The sequence below is a fragment of the Debaryomyces hansenii genome (genome assembly GCF_000006445.2).
Source record: "Debaryomyces hansenii CBS767 chromosome A complete sequence".
Classification (NCBI taxonomy): Eukaryota; Fungi; Ascomycota; class Pichiomycetes; order Serinales; family Debaryomycetaceae; genus Debaryomyces; species Debaryomyces hansenii.
Genome location: NC_006043.2, coordinates 1,168,829 through 1,192,046, shown reverse-complemented (window position 1 = coordinate 1,192,046; position 23,218 = coordinate 1,168,829). Strand labels below are relative to the sequence as shown.

General features: G+C 35.2%; 16 protein-coding genes across 16 annotated transcripts; 11 read left to right on the top strand and 5 right to left on the bottom strand. All coding sequences in view use genetic code 12, as the record gives it.

Annotated features, from left to right (window-relative positions):
* Positions 1-263: 263 nt before the first annotated feature.
* Positions 264-1,853, top strand: DEHA2A14256g (DEHA2A14256p; the record flags this gene model as incomplete). The annotated part of the gene is made up of 1 exon (XM_456949.2): positions 264-1,853. One exon carries the CDS (start codon positions 264-266, stop codon positions 1,851-1,853), a length of 1,590 nt encoding a protein of 529 aa, XP_456949.2.
* A 434-nt stretch (positions 1,854-2,287) lies between these two features.
* DEHA2A14234g (DEHA2A14234p) lies at positions 2,288-2,893 on the top strand (the record flags this gene model as incomplete). Its single annotated transcript, XM_002769993.1, has 1 exon — positions 2,288-2,893. The coding sequence occupies one exon, from the start codon at positions 2,288-2,290 to the stop codon at positions 2,891-2,893; it is 606 nt and encodes a 201-aa protein (XP_002770039.1).
* Positions 2,894-3,124: 231 nt separating this feature from the next.
* Positions 3,125-4,669, bottom strand: DEHA2A14212g (DEHA2A14212p; the record flags this gene model as incomplete). The annotated part of the gene is made up of 1 exon (XM_456948.1): positions 3,125-4,669. One exon carries the CDS (start codon positions 4,667-4,669, stop codon positions 3,125-3,127), a length of 1,545 nt encoding a protein of 514 aa, XP_456948.2.
* Positions 4,670-5,334: 665 nt separating this feature from the next.
* DEHA2A14190g (DEHA2A14190p) lies at positions 5,335-5,703 on the top strand (the record flags this gene model as incomplete). The annotated part of the gene is made up of 1 exon (XM_456947.2): positions 5,335-5,703. The coding sequence occupies one exon, from the start codon at positions 5,335-5,337 to the stop codon at positions 5,701-5,703; it is 369 nt and encodes a 122-aa protein (XP_456947.2).
* Positions 5,704-6,284: 581 nt separating this feature from the next.
* DEHA2A14168g (DEHA2A14168p) lies at positions 6,285-6,947 on the top strand (the record flags this gene model as incomplete). The annotated part of the gene is made up of 1 exon (XM_456946.2): positions 6,285-6,947. One exon carries the CDS (start codon positions 6,285-6,287, stop codon positions 6,945-6,947), a length of 663 nt encoding a protein of 220 aa, XP_456946.2.
* Positions 6,948-7,182: 235 nt separating this feature from the next.
* Positions 7,183-8,052, bottom strand: DEHA2A14146g (DEHA2A14146p; the record flags this gene model as incomplete). Its single annotated transcript, XM_456945.2, has 1 exon — positions 7,183-8,052. One exon carries the CDS (start codon positions 8,050-8,052, stop codon positions 7,183-7,185), a length of 870 nt encoding a protein of 289 aa, XP_456945.2.
* A 201-nt stretch (positions 8,053-8,253) lies between these two features.
* DEHA2A14124g (DEHA2A14124p) lies at positions 8,254-12,414 on the top strand (the record flags this gene model as incomplete). The annotated part of the gene is made up of 1 exon (XM_456944.1): positions 8,254-12,414. One exon carries the CDS (start codon positions 8,254-8,256, stop codon positions 12,412-12,414), a length of 4,161 nt encoding a protein of 1,386 aa, XP_456944.2.
* Positions 12,415-12,438: 24 nt separating this feature from the next.
* DEHA2A14102g (DEHA2A14102p) lies at positions 12,439-13,176 on the bottom strand (the record flags this gene model as incomplete). Its single annotated transcript, XM_456943.1, has 1 exon — positions 12,439-13,176. One exon carries the CDS (start codon positions 13,174-13,176, stop codon positions 12,439-12,441), a length of 738 nt encoding a protein of 245 aa, XP_456943.1.
* Positions 13,177-13,340: 164 nt separating this feature from the next.
* DEHA2A14080g (DEHA2A14080p) lies at positions 13,341-15,257 on the top strand (the record flags this gene model as incomplete). Its single annotated transcript, XM_456942.1, has 1 exon — positions 13,341-15,257. One exon carries the CDS (start codon positions 13,341-13,343, stop codon positions 15,255-15,257), a length of 1,917 nt encoding a protein of 638 aa, XP_456942.2.
* Positions 15,258-15,316: 59 nt separating this feature from the next.
* DEHA2A14058g (DEHA2A14058p) lies at positions 15,317-17,056 on the bottom strand (the record flags this gene model as incomplete). Its single annotated transcript, XM_456941.1, has 1 exon — positions 15,317-17,056. One exon carries the CDS (start codon positions 17,054-17,056, stop codon positions 15,317-15,319), a length of 1,740 nt encoding a protein of 579 aa, XP_456941.2.
* Positions 17,057-17,325: 269 nt separating this feature from the next.
* Positions 17,326-18,213, top strand: DEHA2A14036g (DEHA2A14036p; the record flags this gene model as incomplete). Its single annotated transcript, XM_456940.1, has 1 exon — positions 17,326-18,213. The coding sequence occupies one exon, from the start codon at positions 17,326-17,328 to the stop codon at positions 18,211-18,213; it is 888 nt and encodes a 295-aa protein (XP_456940.2).
* A 246-nt stretch (positions 18,214-18,459) lies between these two features.
* On the top strand, positions 18,460-18,942 carry DEHA2A14014g (DEHA2A14014p; the record flags this gene model as incomplete). The annotated part of the gene is made up of 1 exon (XM_456939.1): positions 18,460-18,942. One exon carries the CDS (start codon positions 18,460-18,462, stop codon positions 18,940-18,942), a length of 483 nt encoding a protein of 160 aa, XP_456939.1.
* A 405-nt stretch (positions 18,943-19,347) lies between these two features.
* DEHA2A13992g (DEHA2A13992p) lies at positions 19,348-20,439 on the top strand (the record flags this gene model as incomplete). Its single annotated transcript, XM_456938.1, has 1 exon — positions 19,348-20,439. One exon carries the CDS (start codon positions 19,348-19,350, stop codon positions 20,437-20,439), a length of 1,092 nt encoding a protein of 363 aa, XP_456938.2.
* A 161-nt stretch (positions 20,440-20,600) lies between these two features.
* DEHA2A13970g (mitochondrial 54S ribosomal protein YmL25) lies at positions 20,601-21,074 on the top strand (the record flags this gene model as incomplete). Its single annotated transcript, XM_456937.1, has 1 exon — positions 20,601-21,074. One exon carries the CDS (start codon positions 20,601-20,603, stop codon positions 21,072-21,074), a length of 474 nt encoding a protein of 157 aa, XP_456937.1.
* A 142-nt stretch (positions 21,075-21,216) lies between these two features.
* Positions 21,217-21,612, bottom strand: DEHA2A13948g (DEHA2A13948p; the record flags this gene model as incomplete). Its single annotated transcript, XM_456936.1, has 1 exon — positions 21,217-21,612. One exon carries the CDS (start codon positions 21,610-21,612, stop codon positions 21,217-21,219), a length of 396 nt encoding a protein of 131 aa, XP_456936.2.
* A 430-nt stretch (positions 21,613-22,042) lies between these two features.
* On the top strand, positions 22,043-23,140 carry DEHA2A13926g (DEHA2A13926p; the record flags this gene model as incomplete). The annotated part of the gene is made up of 1 exon (XM_456935.1): positions 22,043-23,140. One exon carries the CDS (start codon positions 22,043-22,045, stop codon positions 23,138-23,140), a length of 1,098 nt encoding a protein of 365 aa, XP_456935.2.
* Positions 23,141-23,218: the final 78 nt, after the last annotated feature.

The following is a 23,218-nucleotide window of genomic DNA, read 5'->3' as shown; positions in this document are numbered from 1 at the left end:
GTCTGTTACTAAATTCTTTTCACCCTTACTCCGTTGTACCCCTGGAGTGATTTGGTCTAGTGTAGCATATTAAACGAAGTCACATGATTATGCAAAAAAAAATATCTCATGGCTGGTTAGTGCAGCAATAACCAAGATTATTTTCAAGGGCTTGCTTCTATATATTAAGGTAAATATAAGTTATATGATATGGTAATAATATTAAACTGAACAAAAATTACGGAAAATCAAGAAAGTTATATTTAATTTAAAAATAGAATCAAATGCCTACAGATAAGAGCTGGTATGACGTGGTGCACCAGCTGTCCGACCTTATCGTAAGGACAACTTACAATATCATGGCAGACCTTGAACGTTATACTCCAGGAGAAGCTTACACGACAAGGTTATTAGCTATTATTTCTTCAACGATGTCGATTTTTGCAGGTATAATTGGTATATACTTTCTTTTGGCAATTGATTATAAGAAACGGGTTTTCAGACATCAGTTGATTTTTTTCTTGATATTATACGACTGTATTAAAGCATTATTTCTATTATTATACCCAGCAAGAGTGGTGGCAAAGGCTTCGGTGTATTATGATCTAAACTTTTGTAAAGTTGTTGGATTTTTCACAGCTTTATCTATTGAAGGATCTGATATTGCAATTTTAAGTTTTGCTATTCACATCGCATTATTGGTTTTCAAACCAAACCAGACAGTCAAACGTGGTATGAGTTATGAAGGGGGATTATTTCGATACAGATATTACGTTTATGCTATATCTATTTTGCTACCTATATTACTTGCATCTCTAGCCTTCATCAATGGCATGGGGTATGAGCCATTAACAAATTGGTGCTACATGCCTACACGTCCACTTTGGTACAGACTTGTATTAAGCTGGATCCCTCGTTACTTAATCATCATCTCAATTTTTGTTATATATGGTTGTGTCTATCATCATGTAACAAGGCAATATAGTAACGTTAGAAACACGATGGTTGGAACTGAAGAAGCAGACCATCAGAATACTTCCATATGGAAAAAGTTTTCTAAAGCCTTGGGATTCGTATTGTTTTTGAATGTCATTCTATCGGACTCTCTGAAAGGGGATGGTAATAGTGATACGCCAATAAATGAAGAACAACAAGCTGATGACCAATCGAGGGAAACGCCTATAAACAACAATCATAACTTGATGCCAGGAAACCTTAACGACGATGCATTGCAACAATTTAGAAAGCGCCAAACACAAGTTGAGCGACAAATGAAGACAATATTTATTTATCCAGTGTCCTACATTATTTTATGGATATTTCCATTGATTGTCCACGCGCTTGATTTCAAATATGGTCTTTCCAGGAAGCCAATAGTATGGCTAAACTCAATTTCTGCGTTTATGCAACCTTTGAATTGTACAGTTGACACTATTGTATTTTTAATAAGAGAAAGGCCCTGGAAGATTATAACAAGTGAAGTTGATATTTCACCAACTGAAAATTATACGTATCCTCGTTGGCGACATTTCATTTCATTTCTACCTTTATTTTCGTTACCCAAATCATATATTATCCAACAGTCAGAACTTAAAGATCCACCAGATTTTGCATTAAATAATTCTTTCAGTGATTCCAACTTCCCCGACTACTCGAAAATTCTTTCAGACACACATAATACGAACATCAATACGACTCAATCTACTCCTAGCCAACTTAATATTAACAAGCATGCTTATTCCATGTCACCTAATACGTATTCGCAAGATGACAATTTAGAAAAAGGGCATAGTTTAGAACATAATAGTTCTGATCAAGAATCCCCTGATGAGATGGATTTTACAGAATTTTTAAAGATGGGACCAATACTGTAGGTCGTGTTCATAGATATATACATAAAAATATCACAGACAGATTAATTTATTATTCGAACTACTAGCATACTCGATATATATGTATATGGAAGTTGACCTCACCTACCAGATATACGAAATCAAAGGAGTACGGATTTCAATGTTGCAAGAAGTGTTGAACCTGCTCGACAATATAAATAAACTATAGTCGCTATAATAAACTCTTTACAAAATATGACACTCGTATCCCTTACTTGAATATAATGATTATACTTCAAGCATAGTGGCTTCAATAAATGAAGAAAGTCACATGATCAAATGTTTTAAAAAAAAAGTCTGATGGATTAGAGCTGCAACAACTATATACCAAAATTTGTTTACATGTCTATCGAACTTAATAAGTTATATGACATGGACATTAAATTAGAAAGCGCCAAACACAAGTTGAGCGACAAATGAAAACAATATTTATTTATCCAGTGTCCTACGTTTTTTTATGGATATTTCCTTTGATAGTTCAAGCTGTGAACTTCAGATACACCCATGCCCAAAATAAACCAATAGTTTGGCTAAGTTCAGTTTCTGCGTTTATGAAAGCATTCAATTGTACTATTGATACTATTGTATTTTCAATAAGAGAAAGGCCGTGGAAGATTATAACAAGTGAAGTAGATACTTCACCAACTGAGAGATATACATATTCTCGTTGGAGACATTTCATATCTTTTCTACCCCTATTTTCGTTACCCAAATCATATAATACCCAACAGTCAGAACTTAATTATTTGGCAGACCTTTCATTAAATAATTCTTTCAGTGGTTCCAGCTTTCATGACTACTCAAAAATTCTTTCGGATACTCGTCATATGGACGTCGACACGACAAAGTTAGCACATAACAAACTTAATACTACTAAGAACGCTGATTCTATATCGCCTAATAAGCATTTGCAAGATGATAATTTAGAAAAGAGGTATGATTCGGAACATAATAATTCTGACAAAGAAGTGCCTGATGAGATGGATTTCCTGGAATTCTTAAAAATGGGACCAATACGGTAGGTCATCGTACATAGATATATATATAAAAGTATCACATACAGATTAATTTATTAAACTATTAGTCCAGTCAGCATTATTTTTTGTAAGTAGAATCTAACCTTAGAAAAAAGGAATTTAGTTGCTTCCTGTTTTTTGTTTATCAGTATTAGTACTCATACATGATATTGCGAAACTAATATATGACAATCATGCGTTAAAAATTATATTATATATTATATATTTATGCATACTTCAACCAAACAATTTAAAGGAATCATTCGAATTAATAACAATTTCTTCATCATCATCATTATTATGATCTTCATCTTCATCTACTTCATTCATGTTAACTTTCTGACCTAATAACGATGCGAAAAATTCATCAATCTGATTGTCATCCCATTTCCATCCTCCTCTAGGAGCTTCAAAGTTTGCGATCTGTTCTTGGATGTGATATCTCAATTTACGGCCCTTCGAGGCTTTGGTATCAATGTTCTTCTTGAACTTTTGGGCTTGTTGAACACTTCTTAACGAAACAGTTAAACCCGAGGCTGGGTCACTAGATTGAATTTTCTTGTCCACAAGGTCGTTAAGCAAAACACGATAGAAATCTTCATCATCAAATATACTGGCAAGTTCAGATAAATCGGACTTATTTGTCTGTTTGTTTTCATTTGGAATATCTTGGTTTTGATCATCTATAGATCCTTGCTCTGTTATGTCACTTTGGCTTGTATGGTACTCATAACCTAAAGGTTTGACTTGGCGCCTATTGAGTTTTGTTCTCTTAATTAATCTGTCCATGTCAGACAAATTGTTGATGACTTGTTGTTCAGCTGATTGATTTATAGCCTTGAATTTACCAGAGCTAATAGCAGTAGATCCTGCTGCGTTGTGAATTTTAGATGACCACTTACTTAATACAGAGCTTCGGTATCTTTCTAATACTGTATCTTGTTTCCCGGTAGCTTCCAAATAGTCCGTTAAAGTTCTTTTCTTAGGATTGAACGACTTAGGCGATTCGGAAGATGACAAAACAGAATCTTTCTTTAAAAGTTTCGACCTGAGTGCTAAAATACTATCCAATAAATCAAAACATTTTTCCAGCGTTTGGTTTAAGTATTTGTCAGTCTTTTTAGTGGCAAAATGTCCTTTTAAGATATCCCTTTTTATAGGCAATACATTCGAGTTTGTGAGGGATTTCTGTACTTTCATACGACTATCGATAATAGAATCGAATAACTTATGTTGCTGCAATATCGCAAATCCTTTAACAGCATCATTAGAAGCTGACTGTGACAATCTATTAACAATATGTTGACGTTCGTTTGACATAAGCTCTTTCAACTTTGACCTTTTATGCGTTAAATTTGAATCTTCTTCCTTCGTCACTTCATCTTTATCTTCGCTCTCAGATTCATCCTCATCGTCATCTTCAGATTCGCTTTCAGAGTTAGTTTTTAAAGAAATTCCCGAATCGCTGTCTTCTGAATTTTCATGCTCATCGAGGCTTCTGGACTCTTCATCGGATTCGTATAAATCCCCTCTACTAGTTACCTTACCACCATATGCTTTGCCCAAATTCAAATTGCCATTTTCATTTCTAATGTTTGACTTATCAACCGCCAAATAGTGCTGTTTCTTTAATGTTTCATCATCCGACAGGTCTGAGTTCAGATGGTCATCATCGCCATTATGATCAAAAACATTGTCCCGCAAATCGTTATCTTCAATATCAAACTCCGTCGAAGGTTTACTCAACTCAGCGATTTTCTCAGCAAGGCTCTTATTTCCCATTAGACTTATTACTATATCAACTAAATTCCATACATTATGTATATTCCGTTCACATAGATCTTACATTTTTTCAATTGAAAATTTTGAGCCGCACCATCACCCTCAAAGCTTATATAATCAGACAACCAATATACATAGGACCTTCCTTCGATGTATATTGGCGGTTAAAAATTAAAGACCGTGAATACTATCAATATTAGACACTCTCTGGAGCTGAATCATGGGCGTCTGCAGAGAAGTGATATACTCGAAGTTTGGGTTACTTTTTACTTACGGTCTCTGCATTGGAAATTCATTTTATTCTCCAAAAGACCACACAAAAAGTTGAATGGCGTCCCAAACGTAACTCTCATGAAGAAACAGGCGTTTCTACATTATATGCATTTCTTGTTGGAAATTTGATTCGCTTAGATCGTGCAGTGTCTCAGGTACCTGGAGCTTTTTTGTATGAATACCAGAATTTGCAGTGGCTATGTGATCACGTGATTGAATTGTTCAATATCATTTTCATGAGAATCACCAAAAAAGAGCAGTTAAATATGATTTTTAATTGTTTTTCTTTCAGATAAGTTCTAGTAGTTAAAAGAATAAAATAAACTAACGTGTTTATCTCCAAGAACAATTTGCTGTGAATTTTGAATAAACTTTGAAATATTTACCCTAGAATGAGATTTTTTAAGTACCTTTTTGGCTTCATATCCATGTTGACTTTAATAGTAGCAGCAGATAAAACTACTACCAAAGCATCATCTACTACCATCTGGATTACTACCACGGTTAAAGGTGAAAAAACTACTATGCAAACACCGTATGAGCAATCATTTAAGACAACATATTCCACAGCAGCAGACGAAGGGGATGTCAAATCGGGTGGTATTGGGCTTGGTTCTGTTAGTGGGAATGTTGGAGATGTGAGAAGCTATGAGCATACAACAGTGGGGCAAACGAACGGTGCTGTTGGCGTTTTTAAATCGGAAAATTTATATTCAGGAATAGCTGGTGTCTCCTTTTTGCTTTTAGGGGCTTTGCTTTGAAGGACCTGACAATAAAGTATACCCAGGTCTCCTTCTCCTCCAGTTAGATTTCATTTCAATGCTTAATTAATCAAAAGATCGTTGAATACGTATCTGGTATACGATAAATAGACTTTTCAGAAATGATGAAATGAATGTTGCTATAAATAATAAACTACAAAAATACACAAGACTTTTATATTTGGGCTGGTATTAATGACAGCGCTTATTCTCTATACATATATATATATCGTTTACACTTATCTTACCCTTATGGCTAGGTTTTTACATTCTTGAAGAAATATAAGGCTATAGTCTGTAATATACGCGTATATTTGATTTGTTTGCACTGAGCGTGTACTGAAAATTACTCGCAATTTTTTTTTTCGTTTCGCTGAACATCGTCAACTTTGTGGACTTCATCGAGAAGTGATTTTACATTAAACGCCTAGTTGACTTTTATTCTATAAGTAAAACATCCAAGGAAACATTAAAGTATGTAGTCAACTTAATCATAAACTAGGAGAAAAAAATACATCTTCCGAACCGATTCAAATATTGCAGTTGTGTTAAAATTTCTCAAGTAAGGTCAAGAAATATGAATGAAAGTTTTTACTAACAAAATAGCTAAGATGTCTGAAGAATTATCTAAGCAAACTGAAGAATTGTCTTTAGAAAACAAGGATACTGTTTTATCGAATAAGGAAGAATTTACTGCCAAGCATCCATTAAATAACAAATGGACTTTATGGTACACCAAGCCACAAGTAAATAAATCGGAAAACTGGCATGATTTATTAAAACCAGTCATCACATTCTCTTCTGTCGAAGAATTCTGGGGCATCTACAATTCGATTCCTCAAGCAAACCAATTACCAATGAAATCAGATTATCATTTATTTAAAGAAGGAATTAAGCCGGAATGGGAAGATGAACAAAACTCCAAAGGTGGTAAATGGCAATTTGCCTTCAACAATAGACGTGATGTTGGATCAATCATCAACGATTTGTGGTTACGTGGTCTTTTGTCTGTCATTGGTGAAACTATCGAAGATGATGAAGATGAAGTTAACGGTATTGTTTTAAACATTAGAAAGCAAGTCATTAGAATTGGTCTCTGGACAAAGGATTGTGATGAAACTAAATTAAGAACCGTAGGTGAAAGATTAAAGAAGATCTTGAAATTATCCGAAGAACAAAAACTTGATTTTATGTCACACGAAGACTCTGGTAAAAAGGGAGCTGAACCTTTAATTTCATTATAAGTTTGAAATGTTTAACTATATACTGGATAACAAAGTTCAATGACGGGGAAAGCTTTGAGATTATCTTTTATTTACATAATCTTCCCGCAATTTATCATTAATATGATTCTATCAATTTAATTGTCATGCTACAATTTTATTACGAAGTATTTAGCTTTATATTTTTATCGTTGTTATTCTATCTGTATACATATAAATTTACGCTGATCTATTTACGAAACCAGGACGTAACATTCTAATGGGAAACAGTGTTTACTTTGTTATCGACGAAGTCATGAATCTTCTCCCAATACCCAGACTGAATAACCGTATCATTATGCAGCGAATTTTCAAACTTGTACATTATTTTATCATCACTTTTTGATAATGAAAAAATCCGATCCATATGCTCTGGCGGAACAATTTCATCCTTTCTTGCACTTAGCATTAAGAGAGGTATGTTGGAAGGAATTGTACTGACTAATTTTTCCAGATCCCAAACTTGATGAATCAACACAGCAAGATATCTAAGCATCGGAAAAATATGAGGAACAGTTTTCCTAATTGATAAAAACGTGTTTTCCAATATAATACCCTTGATATGTGGAGCCATTGTAGAAGCGATATAAATACCAACGGCACCTCCTAGCGATCTTCCGTACAATACTATAGAAGATTGTTGATACTGTTCATCTTCTATTGTCAAATATTGCATTATTCTTTGCGCATCAAGCTTTAGTCCCTTCTCTGATGGCTTGCCTGTAGATTTGCCATATCCACGATAAGAATATATGAACACGTTATATCCGAAATTTGAATAAAACATCGATACAATTGGCAATGCATGCCCAATATTACCAGCATTTGGCGAAAGTACTACTATCGTCTTGTTACTATAAGTGGGTGATTCCTTATTCTGCTTTAACAGGTAACATTGTAAATTTTCCCCATCTTCTGTTTTTAAGTTCACTAATTCATAACCTGGCATTCCATATTCATCTGGAGTTGCACAATATCCATGCCCATCATTCAACGATGCAGGATATATTAAGCTGGATTGATAAGAATATAATCCTACAAACAAACTCACACCTATTGATAATACTATTTGAGCCATATATGACATAGTTCTAGCTAATTAGAATATCCACTTGTTGCAAAAATTCCAGACTCTAACCTTTGGTATCAAGATATAGCAAGGTCGAACGTGACGAATTGATATAAGTTTGTGAGAGAATTGGTGATAACACTAAAATCGGTGTACACTATCAAAACGGCTTTTATTTTGATTTCCTGGTAATACAATTGATAACGACTAAGTATTGTCATGCCAGACCCTAATGAACTTAATGCAAATCAACTGAGTCTTTCAAGGTTTGCTTTTAACATATATGGGGCATTGAATCAAGCCCAATCGCTTGAAGGTAATTCATCCGCATCACCAACACCATCAATGAACCCCAAACAGCATAATAAGTCAGGAACGTCATCATCTAATAAGGAAAAATTGGTGTATAATTGTGAACGGGAAGTATCATGTATTTCTCAATTTAATCATTCGTTGAACGGCCTAGTAAAGAATTATGAAGAAGATCCATTGCATCATTTAATAATCGGTGGTAAGAATTATTTGAAGCTATTAGCGATGAATAATGACCAAACAAAAATTGTCCACGAAGTTGATATATTGGAGCTGAGTAAATCTATATATTCATCTTCCAGAACTTTGTCAAGTAACAAGCTCACAAGTGTAAATACGATTGAATCGCAACACGACACCATTGCATGCGAGCTAGCGACAGGCTTAATTTCAGTATACAAAGTTCAAAATAATGGGAAGTGTAAATTAGTCAGGAAATATTCTGATCATATAAGATGTGTCAATTCTTTGGATTTCATTAATCAACTGAATGTTGCGAATTCTTCTCTGCCATATCAATTGATATCTGGTTCGCAAGACGGTACTATAAAGCTATGGGACTTGAGATCTGCGTCTAATAAACCTACACTTACAATATCTTCGAATTCGCATTCTGATCCTGTTAGATCGTGTCAATACTCACCCCATTCTACTGTTCGGAACAAGCTTACAATATTATCGGTCCATGATTCAGGTGCGCTTTGTAAATACGACTTGCGATCTCCCAACGGTGGATATCAACATAATATTAATGTACCGGAACGTAAATGGAATTTTCATACTGGTCCAGCTTTATCTTTAAATATACATCCTGAAAAGGAATATGTCATAACTGGAGGAAGAGATCAAAAGGTTTGTATTTGGAATTATGGTGATTCTCCTACCCATCAAAATAAGATAAGCCCTGACTATATGATTAATACGTATGGGCCAGTAATGAAAATAAGGTGGTCAGTTTATCCAGATAATATACCAAGTAAAACAGATACTTCATCAAGCCAATATCAACAAATACTCGAATCAAAAAGATATGATGATAAAACTAGTTCTAATGAAAGAGAAACTATTTCAACAATGTCCTCGGTGGGTAAAAATGATCCATTATTCAATTACGATTTTGCATGCCTGTTTCTTAACGAAGACCCAACCATTTCCATCTATAATTTAAAAAGAAAATACATTCCGAAAGAAGTTATATCCAGCAATTCTAATAAGCCCTTCCAGAATTTTATGTGGGCACAGAATATTTCACATTCCCGAAGGGTTTGGACTATTTCAAAATCAAACCAATTCATGTCTTATGATTTAGATACCGCCCAGTCTGACCCTAATATCATTAAACCATTGGATAATTTAACTAGTGTCTCGATGGCTTGGAACAGTGGGCTTGGTGATTTTTGTTTTGTGAACCAAGAAAAAGACGAGTTTGAAAGTATCTCCCAACTAGAAAATGATTCATTTAGATCTGAGAGTGAAGAATATGACCCAGAATTTGCGTTAGCACTGGACGGAAGTGGTCTTGCATCGAACAGCGGAATGGAAGATCATCCAACAGATGAACGTTCGTTAAAATATCGTATATCTTCCAATTCCTTGGATAACTCTTCGATTTATAACAACCATTCGAAGATCACTGTTGCATCGATACCTATAGCATCAAACGCATCTAATACACCGCTATCATATCAGAATCCTTCATTTTCAAACTCCGTATCGCCACCATTTGAACAAACCACAAAACCACTGCTTCATAGATCTGCAACACACAACCCAATGATACAACCGCCAAAGCCCCTATCGTCTATTCTTCAAAATAGAAGTTCTGTAGGAATAGAAGCTTTGATGGAACATGGAAACAATAATTCAGGAAGCAATAGTGCCAGTGTATCAGGAAATCATTTAAGGCCTACCTTAAATAGAAATCATTCTCAGTCAACGCAGGGGTCTAATGTATCATTAAGTTCATCAATACAAGGGTATCAAGCACCACCACCAGTTTCCAAACGAGTTATTTCTGTTAATCACCCTTCACCTTATATTGTCCCATTATCACTACCCTTGCCTCAAAATGACGAGCATGCATTTGAAATTTTGTCAAATAATTATTTGATCACAGTAAATGACGGTCTTAGTTTGATCGATGTTTGTTTATATAACGCAAATATCGCGGCAGGTGTAAATAAATTTAGAGACTGTCAGACTTGGAGAGTGTTGGCTGTGAGCTTGGAAGAAGATAAATTTTCTCTTATTAACTACGAAGAGAATATCCGATCACAGTTCGAAAAAGCAGAAACTGCCATTACATATGGCTCATTGGACACATATGAGAATAATAGCAATACTTCGAATAGTAAAACACAGTTGAACCAAACGAATGACAACAGATCAATTCTCTCTGAGTTGGATAATTTTGTAGGATCGTTCAACTCGAATTCTACACTGACATCAAATTATGGAGGGGTACACTCAGAGAAAGATACTTCAAATAATATTGAACTATCGAATGCGAATAATAATGGTTCCAGAAAGGCTTCTTTCTCAGAAATTAAGCCTTTAAGCAATCTAAACTCCCCAAGCCATCTAAAGGATGTATTAAACCAAAGTCGATCAAATAGTAATAGCCCTGTCATATCGCGATCAAATAGTATGTTATTAAAGAATAGGAAGACAATAAATACTGGATCAACAAGGGCAGAAAACCACGAAAGTGCAATTGATGATGATGATGGAATGGGTAACGCTAAGACTTGCGAGTTAAATGAAAATGATTCCCAGTTTGGCATGAAGAATTCTGAATTAAAGAAACATTCATCGATGTCTGCAATTGATTCAGAAGCTATTGACAACGATTTTCCGTACAATATTGAGAGCGCAAAAGCTTCTCCGATTAAAATTGGCCTGCAACATAAGCATGAGAAAAATACGACTTCTGGGCTGATGAGCCCTCAAAATAAGGATAGTAATCATCGTGGAAATATTATCAATTATCAGAGAAGACTATCGCTTGATCCAGAAAATTCTAGAAAGAATTCTAGAAATGCATTTAACTATAGACATACCAACACATGGGATTTGGATGACGAGAACTCTAATATAATAGGTAATAGAGCGCAGTGGGCAACCAACAGCTCATTATCTTCCTGTGGTGTATCTTCTTACCAACCACGAATTGGCAGCCCAAATTACTCTGATCAGCTACATCATTCATATAGCTCTACGCATTCATCACCACGACCATATTACAATTCAACTACTCCTGGATCATCAAGAAGAAATTCTCATATTTCACCAGTTCATGGATTCCATAATAAAACGTCCTATGCAAAGCAATCACCTGTTTCTCAAAAATTAATGAGAGACGAGCAATCACGTACAGAGTTAAAAGATGTACAAGAGCAGATAGAAGACCTTGAATCGATTGAAGAAACGAAAGTGACATCGGTTAATTTCGGTAAATCAGAATTGACAAGAGCCATCACTGGAAATAATACAGGGTCACCTAATACCTTATATAAACCATGGAAGACTGAGTATTTATTAAAAGAAGCTTTGGAATTTGCATCTCTACAAGGCGATATACTATTATGTTCAATCTTAACAATATTATTTTACGACTACTTGAAAGTTGGAAAAGACTCACATGTTTTCTCGAAAGAACAAAGCTTAGACTGGTTGTCATTGTACGTTGAGATACTCCATAGAAAACAGCTATTTTCTAACGCAATGTATGTTGTTAATATGGCACCTAAGGAATTACTACCTGATTTAGCAAATCTTGCAAGTACTGAAGTAAATTTAAGGTTTTTCTGTTGTTGGTGCCAGAAACTATTAGTTAATGAAAAGTCAAAACGAAAAGCACTTAACGAGGATAGTTTTGGTTACTGGTATTGTGACGAATGCTCAACAAAACAACTGAATTGTATATATTGCGATGAACCTTGCAAAGGTTTAAACATTGTTACCAGTTTAAGTTGCGGTCATAGGGGTCACTTTGGATGCTTACGAGAATGGTTCATAGACCAAGAGAATATTGTATGTCCTGGTGGGTGTGATGAACAGGTTATTTAAGTAAAAATTCATATACTTTAATTATCATATTAATACGATATCACCTATCTCTATATACTTTTTAATTAGGCTATATTTAACAACATAAATTCCGTTCTCAACCAATTCCAAATCTTCATCTTCGTCTAAGTTGATTATTATTGGGACTTTAGTGATCACTTTAATAAATACAGGTTGATTGATATCGGGTACTGATATCATTGATTGTCCACCACTGGTATCATCTAACAATGTCAAAAAATGGGGCATTTTTTTCAAAAAACTGTTATTATATAACTGAGTTAAAATCTTGAAGTGTTTATGCATATATTCGGTCTCTTCTGGTGACAAAAGCGACCGATCATTCGTTGGATCGTCATTGGACGTTTCATTAATATAGTGTATTGTGAATTTATCAATCTTTGCTAGTCTTGTACGGAGGTATAGCCTTACTAAATAATTCAATCTCTCTATATCAGTCTCTATAATCATTAATTGCAATTTGAAGTCCCCAGTGACAATACCAGATTCCACATTCGAATCGCCATATTCATGAGAATCCAACAAATACTGTTGTTGATTTGATAACTGTGTTAGTACTTCCTTCATTAATTCATGCTTATAAGGTAATACATCTGGAGACATTCTTTCATTTAACATAGCTGCCACAAGTTGGTCATATATATTCTCCGAGTTACGAATTCCATATTTTGAAGACTTTGAGTGAACATTAGAATCATCAAATTCTTGGAGAATATCATCAATATCTAAGTCTTTATTCATCTTGCTTGAATAATGGTTTATTATTCAAAACTGCTTATCGAAAATTTACCAAAAGTCAGATCGAGAGATCAATTTTTTGGTTTTGTAAGCGCGTTAAAATGGTTTCAAAATAAAGAGAGTTAATATAATAAACACTATTAGGCCTTACTATAACCCTTTGAATAATGGATAGACAGTCTTTATTAGAACAGAAGAGACAAAGGCTCCAGGAATTGAAACAAAGGAGACTAGGTAATACTAGCCACGATGATAAATTGGTAAATGAGCTCATAGATCAGTTTCAGAGTTCACCCATTAAGCCTAACACCAAGCAGGTGAATGTCGCTATTCAAGTAGATCTTGCACCTCAAGAACATGATGTAAACTATATAAGTAATGGTATTCCTATACATCATAATGAATCTGATGCAAATGAGAAAAATGTTATTACGTACGACAAAGCTATCCAAACAACCGATGAACCGTCTGATACAGAAATTGAGAACAAGACAAGAATCGTTGATGAACCTAATGAAAGCTTGGAAACAATTGAAAATGATTCCGTAGTAGAAATTGAAGAATCAAAGTTAAATGCTTCTATGAAACACACATTTAAGTTCCTTAATAAGATTATTACTCAAGAAGCTATTGATTCAAGTATACTCAAGAATTTTTCAGAGAGTGAAGAGTTGAAGAACGAATTTGATAGATCTTTCGATAATCAGGTGTCTGAAAATGGCCCTTTTCGATTAAATCTCGAGATTCCAGTCGTTAAAGGTCGATTGATAAAGTATATTGATATATCTCCCCATTTTCCCGAATTAATAGTTGCCTCTTACTCACTTGAAAATTCAAGCATAAATCATCTAATTTCAAACCAGCTGTATTTAAATGGTATTACTCAGTCTCCTGGACTTGCAATAATTTATAACATAAAAGGTTCAAAGGCATTCCCAGAATATTTTTTGCATTGTACTTCATCAATAACTGAAATAAAATTTGATAAGGTGAACCCACGCAAAGTAATTGGAGGCTTGTCTGATGGCAAGGTTGTTATTTGGAATCTACTGGATAACGGAAGAAATAGTGTTGCCATTTTACCCCTGTTAATGACACCTGTTTTATCAAATATTGCTTCGTCAATAATAAATAATGACCAACAAGCAGTAAACTTCATACATCATACTAATGAAATTTCGTCTATTAATCAGATACTGGTAGAAAATAATGAATGCATTATTTCTACTTCCTTAGATGGCGTTATTAACCTTTGGTCTTCCAATTTATTAGCGTGGCCGAAAATTAGTTCTTTGAAACTAAGCAAACCAAGCAGTAATACCGAGGAATACGTGAAATCAAAAGATATATTATCCATTTCAAAGGCTTTAATATTACAAGAAGAAACTGATCTAGCAAGATCTACGAAAAAGGAACTTTCTTCGCAGCCTCCAGCATATAAGTTCTTGAACAAACTATTAGTGGGAAGTGATGATGGTAAGTTATTTAGGCTATCAAACGACGCAGGTAATGGAAACATTGAACAATTATATGAAGAAGATAATAAAGATGACGAGAATCCTCTTCACTCCTCTAGTATTACATCTATAATGGAATTGCCGATAGACGGCGGGGAATCAATAATTGCAACATCCAATATTGACTGGACTATAAAGATATGGGCATCAGCTCAAAAAGCTCCCATTCTTCAAATACCTGTTACTTATTTAATATTAGATATGGAAGCTCGCCCAAATTACCCTTTACAGTTTTTTACATTGGGAGTTTTTAATCAAAGTATGAATCATGATTTACGTCCTATAATAGATTTTTGGGATATGAGTCACAAATTAATGAATCCTATCTGTTCCATATCACTTGAAACAAAAAATGAAGCTGGTTCTGACACCGTAAATTCCAAACTATATGCAACGACAGCTCGGTTTGATATCAATGGCAACAATATAATAATAGGATTCAACAATGGTTCAATCCTGATCTGGTCCATTGATGACATAATTTTAAATGAAGTGCTTGAAAGTAAAGCAAATAGCGATATCGACGATGGACTAATCGAGTTTCTACAAAGAAATAAAAGAATGTGAATGGTCAACTGTTATTTAATAATGTACATATATTGCATAAATAGTATTATCTATTCAGATTAAAGAAACTGGTTAAAGATTCTATCTCTAGACCTAATGTTAATTTTACCTCCAGTTTTGTTTGTACTAGAGGGCAGTTCTTGTTCGATTGAGATACAATCATTTGTTGCGAGGACTAATAACTCAAAGAAACATTTAGTTGCTTCCCTTCGTTTGTTCACTCTAATATTTTCGGAAGATTTGTTGGCGACTCCTAATGGAACTTTGGTTTCATCTCTATCGAGGATTTGTAAATCCTTTTCAATCATTTCAGTTAAATTCACCACGTCCTCTACATTATTAGAAAAAGTTTCTCTGAGCTGATCAGCAATCTGAATGGTTGATTTCGTTACAACTTCATTTGAGAATTCTTCTTCTTCATCTTCATTTCCCCCTTCAAATTGAGCAGATTCCAAAGTATTACCGGTAATATCAGCTTCAGTTTCTAACCCTGGCAATGAAATATCAAAATCTAAATTATCGTCAAAATCATCAAACTGTTGATTATCAGTTTGAAGTTGATTGTTATATTCAATGGTTTGCTCATCGTGAGATAATTCCAAACATCTTTGCTGTAAGTGTTCATCTATATTCCACAATTTTCTTCTTTTATTTGCAGAATTAACAGGACTACTTAGTTCATGAATCAACTGTATTTTCTCTGTCTCTGACAACCTCAAAGTCAAATATTCATCTAAAGCCTCATTGTTTAATTGTAATCGTTGATTGTTTCTCAAACTTTCAATCGAAATACCCATGTCCAATTCTTCGTTCGAATCAACTTTTAACTTACGTTTTGTGGTTTTTAATTGTCCTTCTTCAGTTATTCCAACCAACTTCAGTCTTGGTCTTGATATAGATGGTGGTGTTATTGGCTCATTGTTATCCGAAGTTTCACTATCGACATTTTCTTCATTAATGGGCCTGGATTCATCAATTGTCTCTAAAGGATTATCAAAATCAAATTCAAGACCTGTATTATCATCATTCTGCATAGAATTGTCCTTATTTAAATCAGATAATATGGACACATCCGGACTGTTCTCTGGCAATTGTGACACATTTCTACCTACTTCTATCGATTGGTCAAATGTATTGTCATTATCATTATCTCCGAGTTCAAAATCCAACTCCAAGTCATCATCATTATTTGGATTATTCATCGTGCTGTCATTGAACCTGGGCATTTCGATAGATTGATCATAGTTAAAACTGCTATCATTCAAAGAATTGGCGTTTGAGATTTGACTAAAAAGTGTGTTGGTATTTGTGGTCCCCATTTCATCACCCAAGTTCAAATCTTCTTGATATAACAAGTCAAAATCAGCTACCTGATCTGTCAATGTAATGCTCTCAACATTAGACACGATTGTTTGCCGAGGTGCCAAGTTGATCAGATTCTTAGACAATTCCGATCCTAGAAAAACCCCTCCATTAGCATATTTGAACGAATTCTTCAATTTATATAAGATATCATTCACATCATCTAATAAGTATTTGGTCTTTCTCGAATAAATTCGTACTATACCCAATAATAATTGTCCTGATAGTCTAAGGGTTATAGTTTTTCCATTGCCTTCCGTAGTAGTTTGTGAGTTTTGCGAGCTTTGATAGCTAATAGGATGTGTTGATATTATACGTGACGACTGGATGATATTGGTATTTAATAATTGTTGTTTGGATAATTTCTTGTCATAGTTAGCTGCCAACCATACATGCGCCAATGGGCCTTGTTTTGATAACAACTGATCAGAATACATTGAGGGTTGTATCAAAAGTCTTGCTGGTCAATGCGTCTTCTTTTTTGTAAAGCAAATCGATTATACAAGCTTCATTTCAAAACTTTTCATACTTATGTCCCGTCTATATATACGCGGATTTAATTAAGTCCCAGATACGCCGCGCGTTTTTGTGTCATATTGTTTCAAGCCTGATAATCAAGTCTTCTGTCATCGCTTGACGCATACACCACTTGAGCATTAGCCAAATTGGCCACAATATAGGAGTATCGAAGAACCATAAACGAGCCATGAACTTAGAAGAGAAGTTGAATAATTCACTCAATGATATATTGAAGTCTTCCGGATACATATTTGAAATAATACATAGCCGGAAGAAGCAAAGTAATTTAATTACAGGAACCAATAACCAACTTATAACGCCCGTTATAACATCACAATTAACTAATAGCATAACGAAATTTGAAGATATACTAGATGATACTATATGCAAATTCAACGACACCAAGTGGTGTGTAGAGCAAATGTTGCAGAATAGACAAAAACAAGAGGAGTTGAAGCTCAAGGAAGAAGAGGAAAAACAGAGGCGAATAAAAGAGGACGACGAGAGAAAGCGACTAGAAGAAGAAAAGACCAAGAAACGGAAAAAAGAAGAGGAAGAAGCCAGGATCAAGAAGGAAAAGGAAGATCAGCAGGCGAAGGAAGAAGAACTTAAGAAAAAGAAGGAACAGGAACAGAAAGAGAAAGAACAGAAAGAAAGAGAGAGTCTCAAGGAAAATGAAAAGAAGAGCGATGCCAACAATGATAACTTTGACACCTTTATGTCTCCAAGCTTTGAGTTCAATTTGAATGACTTGCCTACGACGAATGAAAGAGGCATTGATATACCGAACCCGTCCGATATTCTTTCAACGATCAGCTACGACGGCTTCGCCGAAAGCAAGGACTCTAAGAAGGCTGACACTAATATCCCAAACGACGAATCTAACAATAACAACGACTTGGACCTAGACATGAATAATTTGCTAGATAACGATGCGCTGTTACTAGATGGCTTGGATATGAATATGTTGGACCAGGGGTTTGACGGCACGAACCCGAACGGAAACGGGGTGAATGATTTACAGGATGAAGAATTTGATGTCGATAATTTTTTGAACCAATTTGGGGCTGACTAGCATCATTTAATGTACTTTTTATAGTAGCTTTATATGTATAAATGTATATAATGAACAACTCTGTACAGGTATTTTACACTTATTTCCCATTTAGGAAGTCTACACGCCCTCCAATCAAAATGCGTAATTTCGCACTATACAACAATTTTTCAAATCGGAATACGGTCAATGTTATAAGGACCATAAAATAAGCTATCAATTAGTGTTTTCAGTACTGATTAATAGAATATAATTATAAGTCACAACATGTTTAGACAAACCTTACGTCAAGTCGCTAGACAATCAGCTACTGTTGTCAGAAGAAACTATGCCACTGAAGCTGCCACGTCCGATGCATTAAAGTTATCATTAGCTTTACCACACCAAACTTTATACTCAGAAAGTGAAGTTGAACAAGTCAACTTACCATCAATTAATGGTGACTTAGGTATCTTAGCTAACCATATTCCAATTGTTGAACAATTAAGACCAGGTTTATTAGAAATCATTTCCAAGGGTGGTGAAACCGAACAATACTTTGTAAGTGGTGGTATTGCTACTGTCCAACCAGGTAACAAATTGACCATCAGTGCCATCGAAGCATTCAAGCCAGAACAATTCGATGCCCAAGCAGTCAAGTCATTAATTGCTGATGCACAAAAGAGAGCCAGCTCTTCTGACGAAGTTGTTGTTGCTGAAGCCAATATCGAATTAGAAGTTTTAGAAGCTTTACAAGGGGTTGCCAAATAGACTGCTTATGCCAAAGTTCTCTTGAACTAATCCGTTAAACATATTTATATACCACTATTAATGGTGTTTAGTCATGACTTAGAGTTTTCAGTATCAACAAATCAAAATTATAACAAAATATTAAAAAATGAATATATATTTTATAAGATAAGTATTACAACTATCAAATGTATATTATAGTAAAGTATGAAGTGTTCAATTTAGATATTTTTAGGTTTTTAAGTTTTTTAACCTGGGCCGAAATTATTGTAGCTGTGCATCAGTAACGTTGTGGTCGAGATTTTGATCGGAATAATTAGTGGGTGAAATATGCTAGCGAACAAATATCACCCAACTTGTCTTTATTTAAGCACTAAATCGTCCACTTTTTTTTCTTTCTGATCATTCTATAACCAAGTAAACAAAATGACACCTAACCCATCCTTAGTATTAAATAAAATCAACGATATTTCATTTGAGAAATATGATGCTCCAGAAATCACGGAACCTAATGATGTCATTGTCGAGGTCAAAAAGACTGGTATTTGCGGTTCAGATATTCACTACTATACCCACGGAGCAATTGGTGGGTTTATCTTGAAATCTCCAATGGTATTGGGCCATGAATCCTCAGGGATTGTTTCTGCCGTTGGAAAAGGTGTTACATCGTTGAAAGTAGGCGACAAGGTTGCAATCGAACCAGGTGTGCCATCCAGACACAGTGACGCATACAAAGGCGGTCATTACAATTTATGCCCTCATATGGTTTTTGCTGCCACTCCTAACTCGGAAGATGGAGGCGTCAATCCTCCTGGTACTTTATGTAAATACTACAAGAGTCCTGAAGATTTCTTGGTCAAATTGCCAGACCATGTTTCTTTGGAATTAGGTGCATTAGTTGAACCATTGACTGTTGGTGTCCACGCCGCTAAGTTGGGATCCATCAAGTTTGGTGATGTCGTTGTTGTATTTGGGGCTGGTCCTGTTGGTTTGTTGGCTGCTGCAGTTGCCACCAAGTTTGGCGCAACTAAAGTCATGGTGGTCGATGTTTTCGAATCGAAATTGGAAATGGCTAAACAAATTGGTGTTGCAACTCACACCTTCAACCCTAAGCTGGGAAGCAATAAGGATTTAGTTGCTGCTTTCGACAACACTGAACCTTCCGTTGTAATGGAATGTAGTGGTGCGGAACCATGCATTAAGAGTGCTGTTGACATCTTGAGAGTTGGCGGACGTTATATCCAAATCGGTAATAGTGCGAAGCCGGTTTCTTTCCCAATGACAGAGTTTGCTACTAAAGAATTGACTTTATTTGGGTCATTTAGATATGGCTTCAATGACTACAAGACCAGTGTAGCTATCTTGGACGAAAATTATAGAAATGGAAAAGAAAACGCAGCCATCGACTTTGAAAGCTTGATTACTCATAGATTTAAATTCGATGATGCTATTGACGCTTATGACCTTGTTAAGGGTGGTAATGGCTGTGTCAAATGTATCATCAGTGGTCCCGAATAGCTTATATAGGTAACGATTTTGCAATTATATGTATGTATGTTTGTCCTGTATGTAATGTATTTTTCTGAAAATTTTAGTTCGATCACCAATAAAACCTTTAATAGTACTCTTTAAATTATTAAGCATACGTTCGTTTATATATTATACATATATATATTAGCATGTCTTTAACATCCAAGGAGGCTTTCAGTAAGCTTCCGCAAAAATTGCATAACTTTTTTATTAAATTTCCACCAAGACCATTCGCCGAATATTCATCAAAACCATCAACCATTCAAGATCCAAAAATGAATCCATTTTTAGCCAATAAAAACATTGAAACAGGCAGATGGCAGGGGGCAAAATATTCGTTGAGAAGATCGGCTGACTTGTTTAAAATGGCTCACAAGTTCGGTATTCATGACTTATTACCACCACTTCCACAGAAGAAATTCTACGAAGAAAAGTACAATGACAAGAACTGGATGAGAGGTGTATTGAACCAGAAAAAACACAAATGGGAAAGAAACTTGCCTGAAAAGATCAAGCAAAAAGAGGCTGCTATTTCAGAGATGGACGAAATTATTATGGCCACTAGACCCAAATATAGAAAACAAGTCCAGAAAAGAGAAGAAACCAAGAAGAACTGGTGGTAATCTATTTATTCGCCCGTTTTCCTCTTACTGTTACAATGCTTTCTTCTTACTGTTACAAACCCCCGAATTCAATATTTTTCACTTGTATATATAGATGTATATGAAATATCATAATGCTAATAAGACTAAATACCTTTACTCTCTAAAAAGCCCTTGACCCGCCTCCCCTTGACCCGCCACGTCCACCTCTAGTCGGTCTACCACCTTTTCTACCTTTATTGGTGCTGCTTGCTAAATCTTTGCTACCTGGACCCGACCCGTTTCCTTTTATCTTAACCACACTCCTGGCCAAAACATTGTCAACATTTAGTTCATCTGGCAATAGTATTTGTCTGATTTGGTTACCCCTGATGTTTATAAACTGTAAAAGTTGAGGATCTTGATGAGGTTGGCTCAACTTGATATTCTTCATAGATAAGTTCATCAGTGGTGAACACGACAATATTTGACCATTTATGGAGTTACCATTCTTCAACTCCACCGTTATTGGCTGGTTTGTAGCATTTGGCAAGTTCATCAAAAACCTGACTAATTTCATCTTCCCTTTTCGATTCAAATATTTATGTCTAATTTGATGTTGCAATCTCCATCAATCGTTAAACATAAATTATGATATTCGCATACTAGCGAAGACCTGTGTAAATTTCAGAATATTTAGTACTACAAATATTTCTCGTTTATATAGAATCTGTTCTGAAATATACGCATGACGAGAAGCAAGAAGCACTTGGGCTGGTATAAAAGACCGAACGACGTGGTTAGTGTTAGTAGTAAAAGATCAGTGTAATACCGGATGCTCGAACACAATGGCTCTACAATCTTCTAATTTTTCATTAATTCTTAATGGTTAACAATTATTTTTGTGTAATAACCATACTATACTGCGGAAATGGACCGAAAGGATCCACTGTTCATATGTCTACACCCATAAAGATAGAGCCAAGGTATAAAGCGAACTAAACACTATCATGAGTAATCAATCGGTAACGCTTGCTGATAGCATAAGGAATATTCCGCCTGTTACCAGATTTTTTACAATATCTACGGTGATTGTATGCTTCGCTAATTCGTTAAAGATTATTCAACCACACCAATTAATATGTTATTTACCGCTATTCATAGACACTTTTAACGACACTTCAAAAGTCATAAGTAACTCGAATATGATGGGTATTTTTGGCGCTGTTGTGGAGCTATTAGCACAGAGTTATAGATTTTTTACGTGCTTTCTATTACCCCAGGGCTTATTAACTGATCAACCTTTCCATGCCATATTGGATATCTACTTTTTCTATACGTTTGCCAACCACCTTGAGTCTCATACGGGTAAGTTCCGTCGTAATTTTCCTGACTGTCTTTGGTTTACGTTGGTGACTGGCACTATTGTTGTATTACTATCGTTACTTTACAATGCGATCATAGATATAAACCATTTTCCAGTTCATCACCAAATGATACTTTCATGTGTAACATATATTTGGTCTCGCTCGCTGAAGAACTCGTTAATAAATTTCCTTGGGTTGGTTCCAATCAAAGCATACTACTTGCCACTTTTCAATCTTTTTTTCAAATTGTTGATCAGTGGTTACTCTTCGTTTTTGGATTCTGCAATAGGTATTTTCAGCGGTTACTTATACCAATGCTTCCAATCGGATACATTACCAATTTACAACCTATTCCCAGGCTCATACGCAAAGTATCTAACTTCGAACAAAGACGCAAATGGTAGAAGAGTGGGTCAGTTGAACAATAATTTTGCGAGCTTGGACCAGTCAATTACTACAGCTGGCATTGATTTTATAGAAGATTCTATTTTTGACAAGGGCTACCTTAAGGCACCAATTTGGTTATATAATTTGTTGAACTACCCAACCAATAACTCCAAGAGAACGACTGCTTTTTACCCACGCCCAGACGCTGCGTCAAATGTCTCCCCTAGAAGTCATTTGGACGTAAATGAGAACACGTCTACTGATAATTTAGGGTCCGGTACATCCACCGGATATTCGTGGTTCGGTCAGGGTAATGAAGCTTTCAAAGGAAAAGGGTACCGTTTAGGTGACTGAAAAATTATTTATAGCTGCGCGCACGAGCCAGGGGGGGATCCTGGAATATATAGTCATAATATAAAATTTTATCTACTT